General features: G+C 42.8%; 2 protein-coding genes across 5 annotated transcripts; one reads left to right on the plus strand and one right to left on the minus strand.

The window, feature by feature from the left end:
- Positions 1-788: 788 nt before the first annotated feature.
- LOC101077028 (OX-2 membrane glycoprotein-like) lies at positions 789-14,379 on the minus strand. Of its 3 annotated transcripts, XM_011606253.2 has the most exons (8): positions 14,295-14,379; positions 6,119-6,157; positions 5,942-6,034; positions 3,270-3,359; positions 2,499-2,750; positions 1,811-2,140; positions 1,344-1,437; positions 789-1,264 (listed from the first exon to the last, which is right to left on the minus strand). In XM_011606253.2, exons 3-8 carry the CDS (start codon positions 5,982-5,984, stop codon positions 1,228-1,230), a joined length of 846 nt encoding a protein of 281 aa, XP_011604555.2. In that variant the 5' UTR covers positions 5,985-6,034; positions 6,119-6,157; positions 14,295-14,379; the 3' UTR covers positions 789-1,227. The 3 variants fall into 3 exon arrangements, with proteins under 3 accessions (XP_011604555.2, XP_011604554.2, XP_011604552.2); XM_011606252.2 differs by lacking the exons at positions 5,942-6,034; positions 6,119-6,157; positions 14,295-14,379 and adding exons at positions 3,544-3,636; positions 4,440-5,375; XM_011606250.2 differs by lacking the exons at positions 5,942-6,034; positions 6,119-6,157; positions 14,295-14,379 and adding an exon at positions 3,544-4,360.
- gemin8 (gem (nuclear organelle) associated protein 8) lies at positions 7,048-8,802 on the plus strand. 2 transcript variants are annotated; one of them, XM_011606254.2, is made up of 4 exons: positions 7,048-7,139; positions 7,378-7,446; positions 7,684-8,020; positions 8,092-8,802. In XM_011606254.2, exons 2-4 carry the CDS (start codon positions 7,444-7,446, stop codon positions 8,349-8,351), a joined length of 600 nt encoding a protein of 199 aa, XP_011604556.2. In that variant the 5' UTR covers positions 7,048-7,139; positions 7,378-7,443; the 3' UTR covers positions 8,352-8,802. The 2 variants fall into 2 exon arrangements, with proteins under 2 accessions (XP_011604556.2, XP_011604557.2); XM_011606255.2 differs by lacking the exon at positions 7,048-7,139 and adding an exon at positions 7,227-7,268.
- Positions 14,380-15,157: the final 778 nt, after the last annotated feature.

Consider the following 15,157-nt stretch of genomic DNA (forward strand, 5'->3'; position numbering starts at 1 on the left):
TGTGCTGTGTGCGAGCTAAGATAGTCAAATCAGTGAAGACCTACGTATAATCTCACCATTATGATTTACAGTCTTTTGCTTTGTTTGGGACCTGCTATCTTGTGTTTTCCCCCTCCCTTAGACACATGTGAATTCTGTGTAACTAGGGACCTCCTAATTTCAATAAAAGAAGGAAGGCAGAACTTGTGCGTCAAAACGTGTTGGAGATCTGGAACTGAGCACATCTCTCCGTTCTCCTTGCAAGTAAAATTCAAAACTGTTGTCTTTGCCTCATTTGTTTCATGGTCGTTTGAACCTAACAGGTGAGTAGGAAAAGAATGAATAGAAAGTGATAGAAAGATAGAGATAGAGAGAGAATTTAGATTAGATTAGATTAGATTAGATTAGATTAGATTAGATTAGATTAGATTAGATTAGATTAGATTAGATTAGATTCAACTTTATTGTTATTGCACATGTACAGGTACAGAGCAACAAAATGCAGTTTAGCATCTAACCAGAAGTGCAAAAGAAGCAGCAAGTGAGGATAATAACTTAATAAATACAGTATGTGTGGTTATTTTTACAGTCGTTTACCAGGTTGTGCTATAAACATATTTTACAGATGGTGTTTACATTAAATGCCTTAGACTATAAGTGCAGGAGCTATTTAGCTATTTAATAGATGCATTTGCCATGGAACTGAATGAAAGAACCAAAGCCCTGTGCCATACTAGACAAGAGCATGTGAGGACTGCTTATTTAGACACACACCCACACCCACACACACCCGCACCCACACCCACACACATTATACAGCAGATTTTATTATTTATTTAGTGCCACTTTTATTACGCTGAGAATATAATGCAAACAGACAAGATTAGAGTAAAGTGTTGAATGTTACTCAATATATAGAATTTCATAAATAAATAAAAACAGAACTGAGGATCACACATTTAAGGGGATGACCAACAACCTCACACATCAGAAGATCAATTCAGTTCCTTTTTCCACAGGTATCTTGTGACTACATACAGTGTGCTTTCTGTTTGTTTCTTGTTTGTTTATGCATCCAGCTCATTTTTCCTGAACTTTCTGTTTCTCTTCCTCTCAGAACCACATGCATACAATTAAAGTGCATTTAGATTTGCTGAATAAATTAAAAAAGAAGATTAGAGCTACATTCATTGTTTGATTACGTATTTCAGGTCACTTCACATCTCGAGGTGGCTGCAAATGTGGAAATCATAAAATGATCTCAGGTCGTCTGAATTTTTTCAACCTGGTGGGAGGAAAGAAAAGGAGTCTTACTCGGCTGAGCATTTCCCTCTTGTTACTATCAACATTGAATGAATACTCACCTCTTCTTCCATAGTGTGACTGCGACAACCAGGATGAAGGAAATGAACACAACAGCAATCACCAGGATGAAAAGGTGTTTTGGAAATGAATCAGCTGGAAAAGAAAGTAAACAAAGATCTTTAGACAATTCCTGGGAATATTTTGTGTATTTTGACTCTGTGACTCAGCGTAAAACTATCTGATTCACGTGAAATGAAACTGTATGCATGCACGCAAAGCCAAAGGTCAGGGCCATACACCAGAATTACCAAAGAATCACTGGGAACTTCCCCAGTGAGCTAATCTCTGTAATTACCATTTAATGTAATTATGTAAACAGGTTTATTACCACCTGTCAGTGATGAGTCCTTCACAATTTTACTAAAACTCTGCTCTGATCACCCAAATGTAGCATATCTCTAAAGCGATCATGGCAGACACACCTGAGTTAGCAACCCCCGAATAATACACATCCATACATACGTACCGTGGTCTTTTTTCTTCCTCCTAGGATCTAAAGCTAACGGTATCCTCTCCCGCCTTTCGCCCACCATTCCGCTGTTCACCAGACAATCCACATATCCCTTCCAGCCTGAGGGCACTCGCAGGGAGATGTTGCCACTGCTGGTAAAGGTGGAGTCGCTGTTCGTTAATGTGGTGGTTTGTGCCTGGCTGTCGTTGAGGTCCCGGCTGGAGAGGTCCCACTGAATGGTAGGTGGTGGTTTACCTGTAGCGGAGCAGGTAAAGGTGACCTCCACAGCTTCTTCCTCGTGTTCAGTGTTGGAAGTGTGCACAGCCGTTGTCACCTCAGAGATCCCTGGAGAAACGTCGGAAATGTCACGCGTGGCATTTTACTGGGTTCATTTCTTGTTTGAAACGCCCCAAAATCATCAAAAAATCAAACAGGAGAACATCCAGGGATACGTTAGTAATCGCAAATGGTTCTGGAAAACCCGACCTTCTGATTCGTATCAACTGAAGTTTAAAACAACAACAACAAAAAAGATACTAAAAGTGAAACTGATCTTGTGACATGATTGGAAACTTTGTTCTTAGCTCAGATTTCCCAAGCTTCAGAGCCCATGCTTAAACTGCCTAAGTCAGGGCACATTTTCTTTTGTCAATCAAGCGTTCAACCAATTCAAAGGTCAGACTATATATGAATAAGAAATTACCCTTCACTTTGAGGCAGCTCTGCCTCCGTTTGGATCCATCGGGGTAGGCGTTAAAGGAGCAAATGTAACAGCTCTCATCTTCCCAGGTCACATTCTTCACCTTGATTACCGTGGAGCTGAGGGAAGCTTCTGTGAAGACCATTTTCCCCTGATAAGGCTCATTCACTTGCTGCCCAAATCGTTTGCTGTATGTCGCCAAGTTCTCAACGCGCTCGTCTTTAGCCAGCCTCTGCCAGGTGACCTGCAAGACACCTAAAAATTAAAAAAAAGAAGCATTTACTATGATTCTTATCCATTTCATCCAGGTTCATACTTGAACCTCGACGTTATTTCAGTTCTGTGGCAGCAAACTGGTTCAAAGTCTAAGTTAGTGTCACCTAATGGTGAAACATACAGACTAAAATTAGTAAATGTAAATAATGAACAGTTCAGTCAGTTTTTGTATTATTGGCCACTGTAGAAATACGATTGGAGGAGACCCGTAGCAAGTTATATTATTATTATCATCTCTCTCTCACTCATTTTCTACCGCTTGTTCCTCCACTGAGGGTCGCGGGGGGGCTGGAGCCTATCCCAGCACAATGGGCGGAGGCAGGGTACACCCTGGACTGGACGCCAGTCAATCGCAGGGCTATTATTATTATTATTATTATTATTATTATTATTATTATTATTATTATTATTAGGAGTAGTGTGTTATTTTGGCTTTAGTGAAGTTATTACACACTATTAAAGGTTCATGCGGCTTCTAAAAGAGAAACCTTTACAAACCTGGCAGGTCGCTGACAGCGCATCCATAATAAGCCTCACCGCCATAGCCAGCTGTTCGGTTCCCAAACCCGCTGATCAGGGATTCCACAGCTGAAAGGACATAAACATGTTTAAATATCCACCTGTCTCCCAGTCAGGAAACCAAAGCCAAAGAAAAACTGACTGGGCTGATTTACTTTATCCTAAGCAATAATGTTAAGAATGTTAAAAAGACTGATGGCAACTTGATGTTGCTTAAAACAGGTAAAGTACAGGACGTGTCTGGCAAACCTACCTTTCTGTAGGACAACAGAAAATATAAGGATTTGAACCCACATCGCTGTCGAGGCGATCAGAGAATGCTTTCACTTTTGGGTGATCAGCTGCCCTTTAAATCCCAACAAATGAAAGCGAAAGTTAAATGTAGGCTGTCTGGGATTGGTCATATAATCTTTCTCAAGAAAGCTCTAGTTCCACAAGGTAATGCCTCAACATTAGGTCCCGCAATAACAGGATGAAAATGTAAATACTCGTCACAGATAAAACCGGCAGGTAGCAATACCTGTAACCGCCACGCCCATCTTTAACCTCTCAGGGAAGTTGTTTAAGCATTCGTTGTTTGGACTCTCGGAGATCTGATGATTTTCAGCCATCATACATGTACTTTGTATGGATTTGCATGTGGTGTTTCATTTAGATCAGATGACTCAAGGGGACATTTTCCAAAACCACGGGATTTTCACAAATGGATATGAAATCAATAAGAGAGACGTCCTTCGGGGAAACGCAAATTCACTGCGCGTGAGCGAGAATGACGCGAATAGGGACTTCTCCCTCTGAATTGGATCCAAAACCTCCACCGTGTGGACATTTCAGGTGTTGCAGAAGCAGGTGACTAGCAACAGCCAGGTCCATCTTTTATGTTGAATTATGACGCATATATTCAAAGTCCGATTTCAATATATGGTCGCAAGACTTCAACGTGCAAAACATTGCAGCTCACTTCTGCCGGACTGTTTCCCTCATCGACACAACAAATGAATTATTGCCAGCAACAGTTGATGTACTTTTCAACACTAATTCTCACAAACATGAGATGGACCAAAGGTCCCACCGAGGTGCAAATTGGTGATAAGAAAGAGGACAAGTGGTCATCTAACTGAGACCTTAAAATGAAAATGAAAGTCTTACCAACATTGTGTTCTTTCTGGAGACAGTAGAAGTGAAAGGAACAAAGTGTTGTCCTGTGACACACGTGTGAAGCTGCAGTCAGACTGGTTTCCAAAGCCATCTTTAGAGTGTTAGGCACTGCTCCCTGCACTGCCTCTATCCTGATGATCCTTCCAGCCATCATGACGGGCAAACTTGAATGACTTTCCCGGACTTACCAGTGCAAGTGTTTGCTACAGGAAGGAGGAGACTAAAGCCGTGCACAGAAAATGCAGGAGGGACATCTCACTTTCACAACCTCCTCTGCAAAACGGTCGCCACAAACAGTTTTAGATTCAAAGATGCTATCAAAGATGCTATCAAAGATGCTATCAGAGGTGTTTGGCTGTTGATTTCAGGTGTACTTTCAGGTTTCTTCCTGCAGTCCTCTAACATAAGGTCAAAAATTTCTCTTTATGCTATATTTTTATCTCACGTTCCAATGAATAAAGATTCTTTATGAGGTTACCTCTGACACTGATGATCCATTGTCATCATCATCCATGTTTGTGACAGTACGGTGGAGATGATGAGCAGGCCAAGACAGTTTTCTCTGCTTTCTTTGGCTGTGTTTTTACCTCCTGTGATAAGAACAGAACCAAGGCGATGAAGAGCGACCAGCCACTGTTTTTGGACTGCGGTTCTCACTCTGCTCTTCTGTCACCAATCAGATTGTCTAATATTTCTAGACCATCGATGTTGTTCCTGACAGTGAGAACACAACCTGGCAGATCATTCATTTTTAATGTTAAGATCCTTTTGGTTTCCATTTGTTTCTCAGTTTTCCGCCAGTGAACGCAGTTAGATGAAAAGTACATGTACGGAGTGATGCTCCACAAGGCCGTCAAGCCGGTCACCAGGATGATGAAAACCTCCTGGGCCCAAAGGCAGTCATTTAACTTCTGCTCCGGGCGACTGCTGCTGGCCAGAGTCAGCGCCTGAGACGTGCGAACAGATGAAGCAATGAAGGAAGCTGGGTTGTATTCCCAGCCTCTGAGCTGGTAGCAACCTTCCTGTGGAGCTCTCTGTGACTAGGGTGAGGTGCATTCCTGTTGCTGTTTCCCTGCATCACCTCACACCTCTGTCTGAAAATGAAGAACTTTTTTAATATAACAAATGAGGGTGTCAGCAGCCTCTCCATGCACAGAGAATAGCAACAAGAAAAGGACGGATGGAAATGTTTCCACCAAGCTCACCTCTGCTGCATTCTGAGGTCCTGGAGTGAAGCCTGGACTCCAGCGGTGGCGCTGCTCTCCTGTTTTGCAACCATGATGAGGAGATACTATGTGAGTATTACGTTCATCTGAATCAGTCTGAAAATGTGAGCTGACTTCATTAGAAAGTGGGGAAACCAAAGCCAAAGAAAAACTGACTGGGCTGATTTACTTTATCCTAAGCAATAATGTTAAGAATGTTAAAAATACTAATGGCAACTTGATGTTGCTTAAAACAGGTAAAGTACAGGACGTGTCTGGCAAACCTACCTTTCTGTAGGACAACAGAAAATATAAGGATTTGAACCCACATCGTTTTCGAGGCGATCAGAGAACGCTTTCACTTCTGCGTGATCGGCTGCCCTTTAAATCCAACAAATGAAAGCGAAAGTTAAAATGAAGGCTATCTGGGATACTCATTGGGAAAATAACTCATGGGGGAACTACCTCTGATTGGTTTCTGCTATGAATGAGCTTCACCAACACCTGCAAAATAGACTTTGTTACTGCGATACAGGCCATCAGATTAGTCTGCACTGTGTTGAATGATCTAATCAGTGTTCACCCTTCCTCCCTCCCTCACACACACACACACACACACACACACACACACACACACACAAAACACTGATTTTTTAAAATATTTACAATTAACACTAATAAATCATAAACATGGGTGTCAACCACAAGTAAGCTGCAAGTTTTCTTTTGACACATAACTTCTGGCTGTACAGTTCAGTTTGTGTAACAGCAGTTCACAATCGACTGATGGTTTTCTAACCAATCTTAAAGACACAAACACTGTCAGAGGATAACTGATTTAGTGTGTGTGTGTTTGTGTTTGTGTGTGGAAAAGGCATCTATCTGCCTTTGCAAGTCTGAAAAGTCTTGAATCCACATGAAAGTGGCACTGTAACGCTGAAGTCATTTATTGGAGACCCGGCATCATCGTTCAATCCAGTAGATCAATCATACCTCACACTGCAGGTAACAGAAACAGAAAATGAGCAGGACACATTGTGTCACAGCCTTGGATCAGGAAAGGGTAAATATGAACCTCTATTCAACACCAATGTCTAAAAACAGCTGATGCTTAGCCTCACTGCTGTCTTACTGCATCTGTTCATGAGCTTATTTATTCATGTTTCCTGTCGTAATATAAGAGGGGGAAAAAACACAAATATCTATTCTATTTAAAGAACTAAAGAAAATGAAACTTGTATACCGTGATAGATTTGCTAAAAAGCACCAGTTCGTTTTCAAGTTAAAAAAACAAACAAACATCAAAGTTAAAATTAATACACATTACGTGGTTTTATTTATGCTTCTCTAAAAACTACAGGCCATATATTGCACGCTCGAACAGTATCCAGCAGGTGGCGCCACTTAGTCAGCGTTCATTTATCGGTCGCTCAAAGAATGCTGGGAAATTTTCCCTCCAGAGCCGTAAACTACTGAAACCACGCAGGTAAATAATTCTAAGCGTGTTCTCTCAACACATAGGTTCAACTACAGACTGATTTTAAAATTGGTGTTATAGTTTAATGCTCTTTAAAAAAAAAAGTAAATTCCTACATAGAAGACGCGTCTATTTTTGGTATTGCACTATGTTTTGTTAATGTTGCATTTAGCCAAAGTACGGTACCGCTGTATTGCACACGCAATCTAGGTCTTTTCCTTATTCTTTGATTAACTGTTTCCCCCAGAAGCGTTTCGTTGATGGCAAGATAACAGGAACATTCCCTGAACTGTCCATCATCACATCGTCCATCATGGTATGTCCCGATGTCAGATCAGTGCTAACGGCTAGCTGGTTAGCTCTGAACGGAGGCGATGCTGTGGGAGCTCATCCTTAATTTAATAGCAAAAACATAACTTTTTCAGATCAGCTAACGCATTATATCTTTAAAAATCTACATATGTGTGAAATCAGTTGCTCTACATTTAAACTGATGTAAAGGCAGCTATTAAGGAACACTAAATTAGTAGATGCTCTGATTTGTCATTGACAGGACGACGTCAGCACTGTGATGTCCTGGTTTTCCAGCTCTGTGTACAGGCGCTATTGGCAGCACTACCAGCAGGGTATGGCCTGGCACCAGAGACACAGGCGTGCCTACCGAAAGGCCCTGGAGGCTGCCTATGGCCCCGGTCACTGCCATGAGCAGGACTTTGGCAGCTACTGCCGTTATGCAGACTGGGAGGCCAGAGAGAGTGATGGCCAAGAGGACAAGGATGAGAAGGAGAGCAGCTCAGATAGTGAAATAGAGTGTGACGTCAGCAACATGGAGATCAGCGAGGAGCTGCGGCAATATTTTGCCCAGACAGAGAAGCACAGAGAGGAGCTGAGTGAGTACACATTGGTGGTTTGGTGCCAGTCTGAAGTCCACATTAGAATAATTCACTTTCTATGCTTGCAGGAATACAGCAGCAAATGGAGGACGAGCAACACGAAAGCTATGTGCCAGCTGACCAGGATCTTCACCGCGCATCTTGGCGAGGCACTACAGCCCCTCCTCACGAGAAGCCTGGTGAGAGGCGCAAGGCAGAGATGAAGAAATTGTATGGTGAAGATGCAGCTAAAATCATGGCCATGGAGGCAGCAATGCAGCTGACTTTTGACCGGAACCATGACCTCAAACAGCCCAAGTACTGGCCCGTCATCCCACTTAAACTATGAGGCCGCTTTCGGTATCAGACTGTTGCTGTCAATTTGTCTTTAAATTTCATGTGAACAAGCTGGTGCTGGCACAGAGAAGTGGGGCTACTGTAAACGTGCGACTGTCTATTATGTAAATGCATCCACCCAATGTGTTTCCACCTAATCTGTGTTTGTTTAGCCTGTGGCGTGTTGATATTACATGCTGCAGTGGCTCCGATTATGCCTGTCAGCTTGCGTTAAGCACAAAAATACCCCTCCTCTCTTCAAATGGAGAAGCATCCCTCCATGGCTGCTTTTGATATTTACTTTTACTTTCACAAAAAGAGTGCAGTGCTGCTTTTAAACTCTTTGCTGCATGTTGAGAGTAGTCTGCCTTCTCTGGGGAGTTTTTATTGTTCATGTGACCCTCATTTTAAGGGACATGTCTTAAATTTGTTAATAAAGTTTGCCCAAAAGGCCTGGTCTGGCACATATGTTCATATTATGTTCATATTGTCCCAATATGCTGTGGAAGATAACAGGAGTGAAGATAATTTAAAAAAAAGTTTTTGCCTTCACAATTTGTGAACTTTCCCTTTGTCATTTTCATTCATTTCTGTTAATAAGGTTATTCTCTTGTTGTGTTTATCTGTATGCATCTTTTTGCTGTATTCCCTGCATAAAGGGCACGTTAGGAAAAAATATGCTTTAATTTACCTAAAACCACATGTGACCTTTAGAGGAGAAATGTCAGCAGCAGAGCACATGTCCACCTGAAAGTTTAAAAGGTTGTTGTTGATGTAATTTCTACATCGGGGGTGAAAAAAGACTGTTGTTACACGTTTTCTTTTTCAAACTTGTTAGAGAAATGCTCCTCAATCCTTAGAGTTTATTTTTGTTGGTATGCAGATAATCAGTATGAATGAATGTATTCAAAGCCTCGTTCCTCTCCCGAGTTAGACCTCAGATAAATCAAATCTCTGACGTCACGCCACCATGCACGCCCCCATTCCAAAACGGGACGTCCAGTTACTCAAACAGTCACCCCCGTCCCTCCAAAAATACGCCCGGACGTCACAATAATCTGTCAGGTTCCTCCGTCTGCTCACGGTCCGTTACTGCAGGAGCCGCTAAAATGGGTGAGCGAACTACTTCCTGTTTATGTTTACTGTCGTCACAACTAATCCGGTCAGTTTTTGGGTTATGCTGCTTTGTGCACGCGCTGCTTCTGCAGCAGCGGCAGGGAGCGCGTGGCCTAAACATACGAGCGCGCGCTTTATTTTAACTCGTGCCACCTAAACCGAGCGTAATGGAGCGCTCCTCGTATGTTATTGTTTTGATCTGTACCCCACCGACCCCAAAAGGGACAAAGCAGTTAAGAAGACGAGACGAGGCGATTTTGTTATCGGCAATTCATGGTTTGATAATAAAACCTTGTAAAAAAATCAATAAACTAAAAGCTGAAAATTATCTTTCCCATGTTTGATGGGGCAAACTGTCAGAAACATGCACATTAAAGGTGCAGGGTATAAAGATTTGGCACTTTTGCATACCAGAATACAGATAATTCAAAATAAGAAGTATTAATCTAGCAATTTGATGTTTGACAGCAAACGGAACAAAAGCACAGCATGTCGTAGGCAAAGGTAAATGCTCTATTTTCTGGCACTATTCTGTCAAAAATCATATATATACCATTAAATGCAACAGCTGTAGGACAAATGTGCAGCGCTCTAATGTTCCAACAAACAAACAAAACAAACAGCAAACTTGCTAAACTCCTTATATTAACAAATGCGCTCCAAATTCGGAATATTTTGAGGCGGATGTCGTGTGTTGCGAGGTGAAATGTGAGCTCGCCTGACATGCAGGTCAGCGCCATACTTGCGTCACCCTCCCCATGCCAACTCCGCATGTGAGACTTTATTGGATTAAAGGAGTGATCCTGTTCCTCACCAAGGATTAAACGGGAGGGAGGTCTGAACATGACAAGACGTTGTATGTTATGATGAAAACGTGCGCCGCTGGAGGTGCACATCATATTTGTTGATGTCGGTGCTTTCACTGCTTGTTCAGATCTCGTCACATTACCACTCTTTACTCGTTGTCTCATCTTATGGTGCAGCTGGATTGAATGTACAAAGGTAGTCGACATTGCTGGTTTAAATAATATTGAGGCCGATCAGCAAGAGCAACACTGCTGACTATATAAAAAAAAATCATTCAGTTGCCACAGGTCCAGTCAAAATGGAGGCTTGTTAGTATTTAAGCTGCTTTTTAAACACAGACTTCCACCCTCACCCTCCTCTGCCATTCTGCTTCTCCCATTCCCAACATCTGCTTCCAATAACGTTTATCGCCTTCAGGACGTGGAGAAGTTGAGACGCAGGATGTAGCCCAGTGACATGATTTACTGCGAGTGGAACTGGAGCAGCCATCGTAAACCTCTTTCTTTTCCGAACTTAGTATTGCTACTTTAGTCTCATCATCATCATCTGATCTTTCATCTGTGCCTCTCATCATCCGCCTCCTCTTTGTCCTTATCATTTTCATTTCCATCCCCATCCTCCCCCCCAAGTTTGGCCTCCCTGAAGTCAGTCTTTATGCTCTCTCTCTCTCTTTCTCTCTCTCTCTCTTTGCCAGACTTTTTCCTCATCTGAAATCTCAGGTACCTCTTGCGTCCTCGTGTGTATTTCTTGCCCCACCGATTTGGAGAATAGAGCAAGCAAACATGTTAAAGGCTGCAGGTTTACAAGGATTGTGTCCGTTCCTGTTACTCTAAAGGAAGAAATGATGAAAATAAAGAGGAGAAATTGGAGCATTCCTCTGACCTGATTAGAATGGCGTCACATCCACATTTCAAATGCAGCAATGGGGGCCTGGGAACACCCAAATACAAGCTATAATTAATTTCATGAAACTGTTAAGATGTGATATTTTTAGACTGGGGGCTTTTTATTGTAGGTTAATTAAATTGGACAGAAGACATTACAATTGAGAGTCTTTATATAATGCTGATGAAACTGATAAAAATAGGAAGACGCATCAGATTTGGTTATTTTAACTACCATAACAATCAATTTTAAACGGAAATACATTTAAAGTGGAGCAAACTAAAGGGTAGGATGAGAATGGAGGGAAAAGACTCAGCTTTGCCATGAACCCTGACAGACAGAGAGTCATAGAGAAGTGAATCCTGGGTTACTGTAGCGTTCTTCTTCAGCAGGTCTGACTGTTTCTCTGGATCTCTAAAACTGTGACCACCTCTACCATACAGGGCATCCACTACTAGACTATAAATAAAAACCATCATTTCTACATCCCACTCATTCCTTCACCTTAATATTTAGGCCACATTCTGCTTGTCCTTTCTCCATCCATGTGAGCGTATTCGAGCTCAGCAGCAGGTCAACAGCTACCCTGATTTGTCAGAGTAGGTTGTCGTTGAGAAGACCTGTTGCTATGGTGATGTGGAGATGCACAAAGCTCCGAGGTGGGCACTATCCCAAGTACGAAGCGCTGAAACACACAAGCCCACACAGAAAAAAAGATGGAAATGACAAATTAAGCCCTGCATTTATTCACAGGAGAGACAGCTTGTCTGTCGTAATGATGATGAGGATGGTGAAGTCAAGCCTGCTCTCATTTGCATTTCCTCCATGCGGTGACTCATGCGCATGCTTAGATACGGTGGATGGATGGATGGCTGCCGGCGTTACAGTAGGTCACAGGTGTTACAGCTCCTGAGTCACATGACTCCAGCACATGAGGGCAAAGTTGGGGCGGGAGCAACAGCGGCGGTTGTGGTGTTTCAGATTGTGTGTGTGTGTGTGTGTGTGTGTGTGTGGTGGGGGTGGGGGGGGTGGGGGGGGGATTGGAATGACGACATAACTTTATGTGTGCAAAGCAGACTGTGGGCCAAATCTGGGCCAGCAGGATTAGCAGCTCGTCAGATAAATTGCTGGATGCTGAAAGAGGCGGTGGGCATGGGGGGGCGGCGCTTAGACGTCTGTGGGTGGAGGTGTGTGTAGGTTGAGCCATCTGATGGCAGAAGTCAGGTCTTGGAAAAAAGGTGAGATATATTGATGGTTTGGAGCCTTTTGTGCCAGTAAGGTAAAATGCTGACCCAAATCCCCGAAGCACACAGAGATGGAGATCGTGGTTCAATAGGACTAGTTTGCATGAATTTGCATCAAAGTAGCCATGGTGATGGTTCTGTTTCATCTGCTGACTGCAGAAAGGTGCAACGGGAGTCAGGCAATAATAGTTTAATACAATATAATATCTGCTATTTAACGGGGTTCTAAAAATTTGACCTGACAGCAGAAAAAAAGAAACAAACAAAAAGACAGAAGGGTTGCAGCAAACACAAAACACAAATGAAGATCTAATTGAGCTTAATTTGCTGCTCCTTATAATGGCATTAAATTTCTCCACAAGATATGTCAATCTGAAATCCCTTTTTACACCGTTCCAGGTAGTCCAGGAAGAAAATTTAAAGGCCCTTTTGCCCAGTTCAGTTCTGCCTCTCGGGACCTGAATCTGTATGATGTCCTGAGAACATGGGCATCATCGGTGTAAACACAATTATGTGGGCAGAAGTCCAGTAATAGATTTATAGATAAAAGCCAGCCATTGAGAAGGTCTATGAACACACAAATATGAGCACTGTGTGGCAGCATATAGGGAACAGTGATGTACACGATAGCTGCAGCCAGTAATGAAAAGCAAAGCAGTCTTACATAGCATCCAATTTCTTTAAAATCTGACCAGGAGTGCTCATATAAGGCAGATCTCCACAGTCCAACAGCACTAAAAGGTTTTGGTGATTGAATGTTTCCTCACTTGCAATGAAAAGCATAATTTATTCCTAAAAAAAGAGACCCAATTTCAATTTCAGCTTAGAAATAAGTTTAACGACGTGCAATTAAAGGAGTGGTTCAAAATGCACAAGTACATAAGTGACCATTTGAATTTCAACCCCATAAAAGCAAAATAAAAGAAACTGAAGCATCATTTAAAAATGAGAAAAAGCTGACTTGTGCGTTTGATCCAGCTCTTGTGAGCATCTGACGGTTCTTTTCGGTGAAGAGAAGGAAGCAGCTTCTCAGCAACTGACAATGGAGGGCGGGTTGGGAGGCAGGAGGGGGTAGGGGGTAAAACTGGGTCATCATCACCACCACAGATTAAGGGCGCAGATCGCAAAGTTCACCAAAGAACACACTGCTACATAATAGCTCAAATGAATGGGATGATAGGACGACAGGGAGCTTCAGGTGAGGAATGAAGCGTGGCGCTACGCTTCAGTCTCACTCTCTGCCAAAGTTGTTCCTTACAGGAAGCCAGGAGCCCATTAAAATAACAAGGATTAAACTAAAGCAACAGCGGGAGGCTCATGAAGCCGGCGCTGAGACATTACATGTGTATGTTTCCGTGCCTATTCGATCACACACTATTCATTCATTTTTCTACCCAGTGCCAGAACAGATTTTATCATGTCCAACTCAACACTGATAAAGTGAAAACCACGGTCTGTCTGTCTGACAGTGTACAGGCCCGACAGAGGAGTGGGTCAGCAGCATGTGGGTCACGAAGGGTCAACATGTGGGAGCAGTGGATATACGGCACTGAGGCACTCGCTTCAGTGTCGTATATCCACCGTTCGTCCATAGATCAAAAAGACTATATACACGAGGAAAAAGCTCTCAGTCTCCCCCTGTTGGTAGACTGCAGCGTAGGATACAAACCCCTCCCCCCTCATTTTTTCAGCGAGGGTTCGAGGCCAAAATTCACTCCCTCTCAGACAAATTTCCTGTCATTTTGGGGAGGTTTTACCAGACATGTGCCTGTTCACGTTGGACAAAACTTCTCGATTCATAGCCGAACGCAAGCAAATGCAGCGAAACTAGAATTACGATGAAACCAATGTGACAGCAGGAGGCATGGTTTGTGAACAACGCACTCTTAGAAAGGACAACTTACTTATTTACAGGCCACTTTAACTGTTCAAGTGATGCTTCTCCTCCCGCTGCTTTCACACTGAAGGCTTAGAACACGTTGGCAGCGACTCCAGCCACCAGCTCAGCAGTGGGAGTAGAAATCGCTGTACTGATCCTTCCCTGATACAATCCCTTTTCATGGCTGCCTTATAAATTTGGTGACTGGCGCTTCCTGGATTCAAGCCGTTACGAGGCCGTATGACAAGTTCTCTTGGAGCTGATAGCATCGTCGAAAAGATCTGAAGCAGAGCTACAAGTCTCCATGGCAACAGCGCAATCGATATCTCTTCGAGATCACTGTGATGTTTGTCAGTACGACCGCAGCAGTCTCCCTTTGTTTGTACTGAAGTTCAAAATCAATTTTAATGGCAGTTAGGACTGCCTTGAGAGGTGCCCAGAGATTGCCGTTTCCTCTTTTTTCTGCTTCTACGTCTTCTTTTTTCCTGTTTCTTTCATATCTGACGGCAAGAAGGGGAACATTTTGCCCTCATTACTCTGAGTCGGCCCGTTTCCTTCATTTGACTAACTGCAATGAGGCAAGTCAAGCATTCAGTGAGCGCTCACGGATCCAGGAAGCAGATTTTTTTTAAAAAAAAAAATGCTTTCAGGAGCCCACAAAATCTTTGAAGATGATCCGTGATTGAACAAGATCAGAGGGAGAAGATCAGATGTCAAAGTGTGACTTTTACTGTTGATACAGGTTTGCCTGTCAGACCGTGAGGGTGGATTTATCCCAGTTTTACCCACTTTAAACCTTGCTTATTGTTTCTCGTTTCTCCTGAGGATGAAGGGGATCATATATTTACTCCCACCCCCAAAACACCCACTTTGTAATCCTTTGATTGG

Source organism: Takifugu rubripes, chromosome 8, assembly GCF_901000725.2.
Source record: "Takifugu rubripes chromosome 8, fTakRub1.2, whole genome shotgun sequence".
Classification (NCBI taxonomy): Eukaryota; Metazoa; Chordata; class Actinopteri; order Tetraodontiformes; family Tetraodontidae; genus Takifugu; species Takifugu rubripes.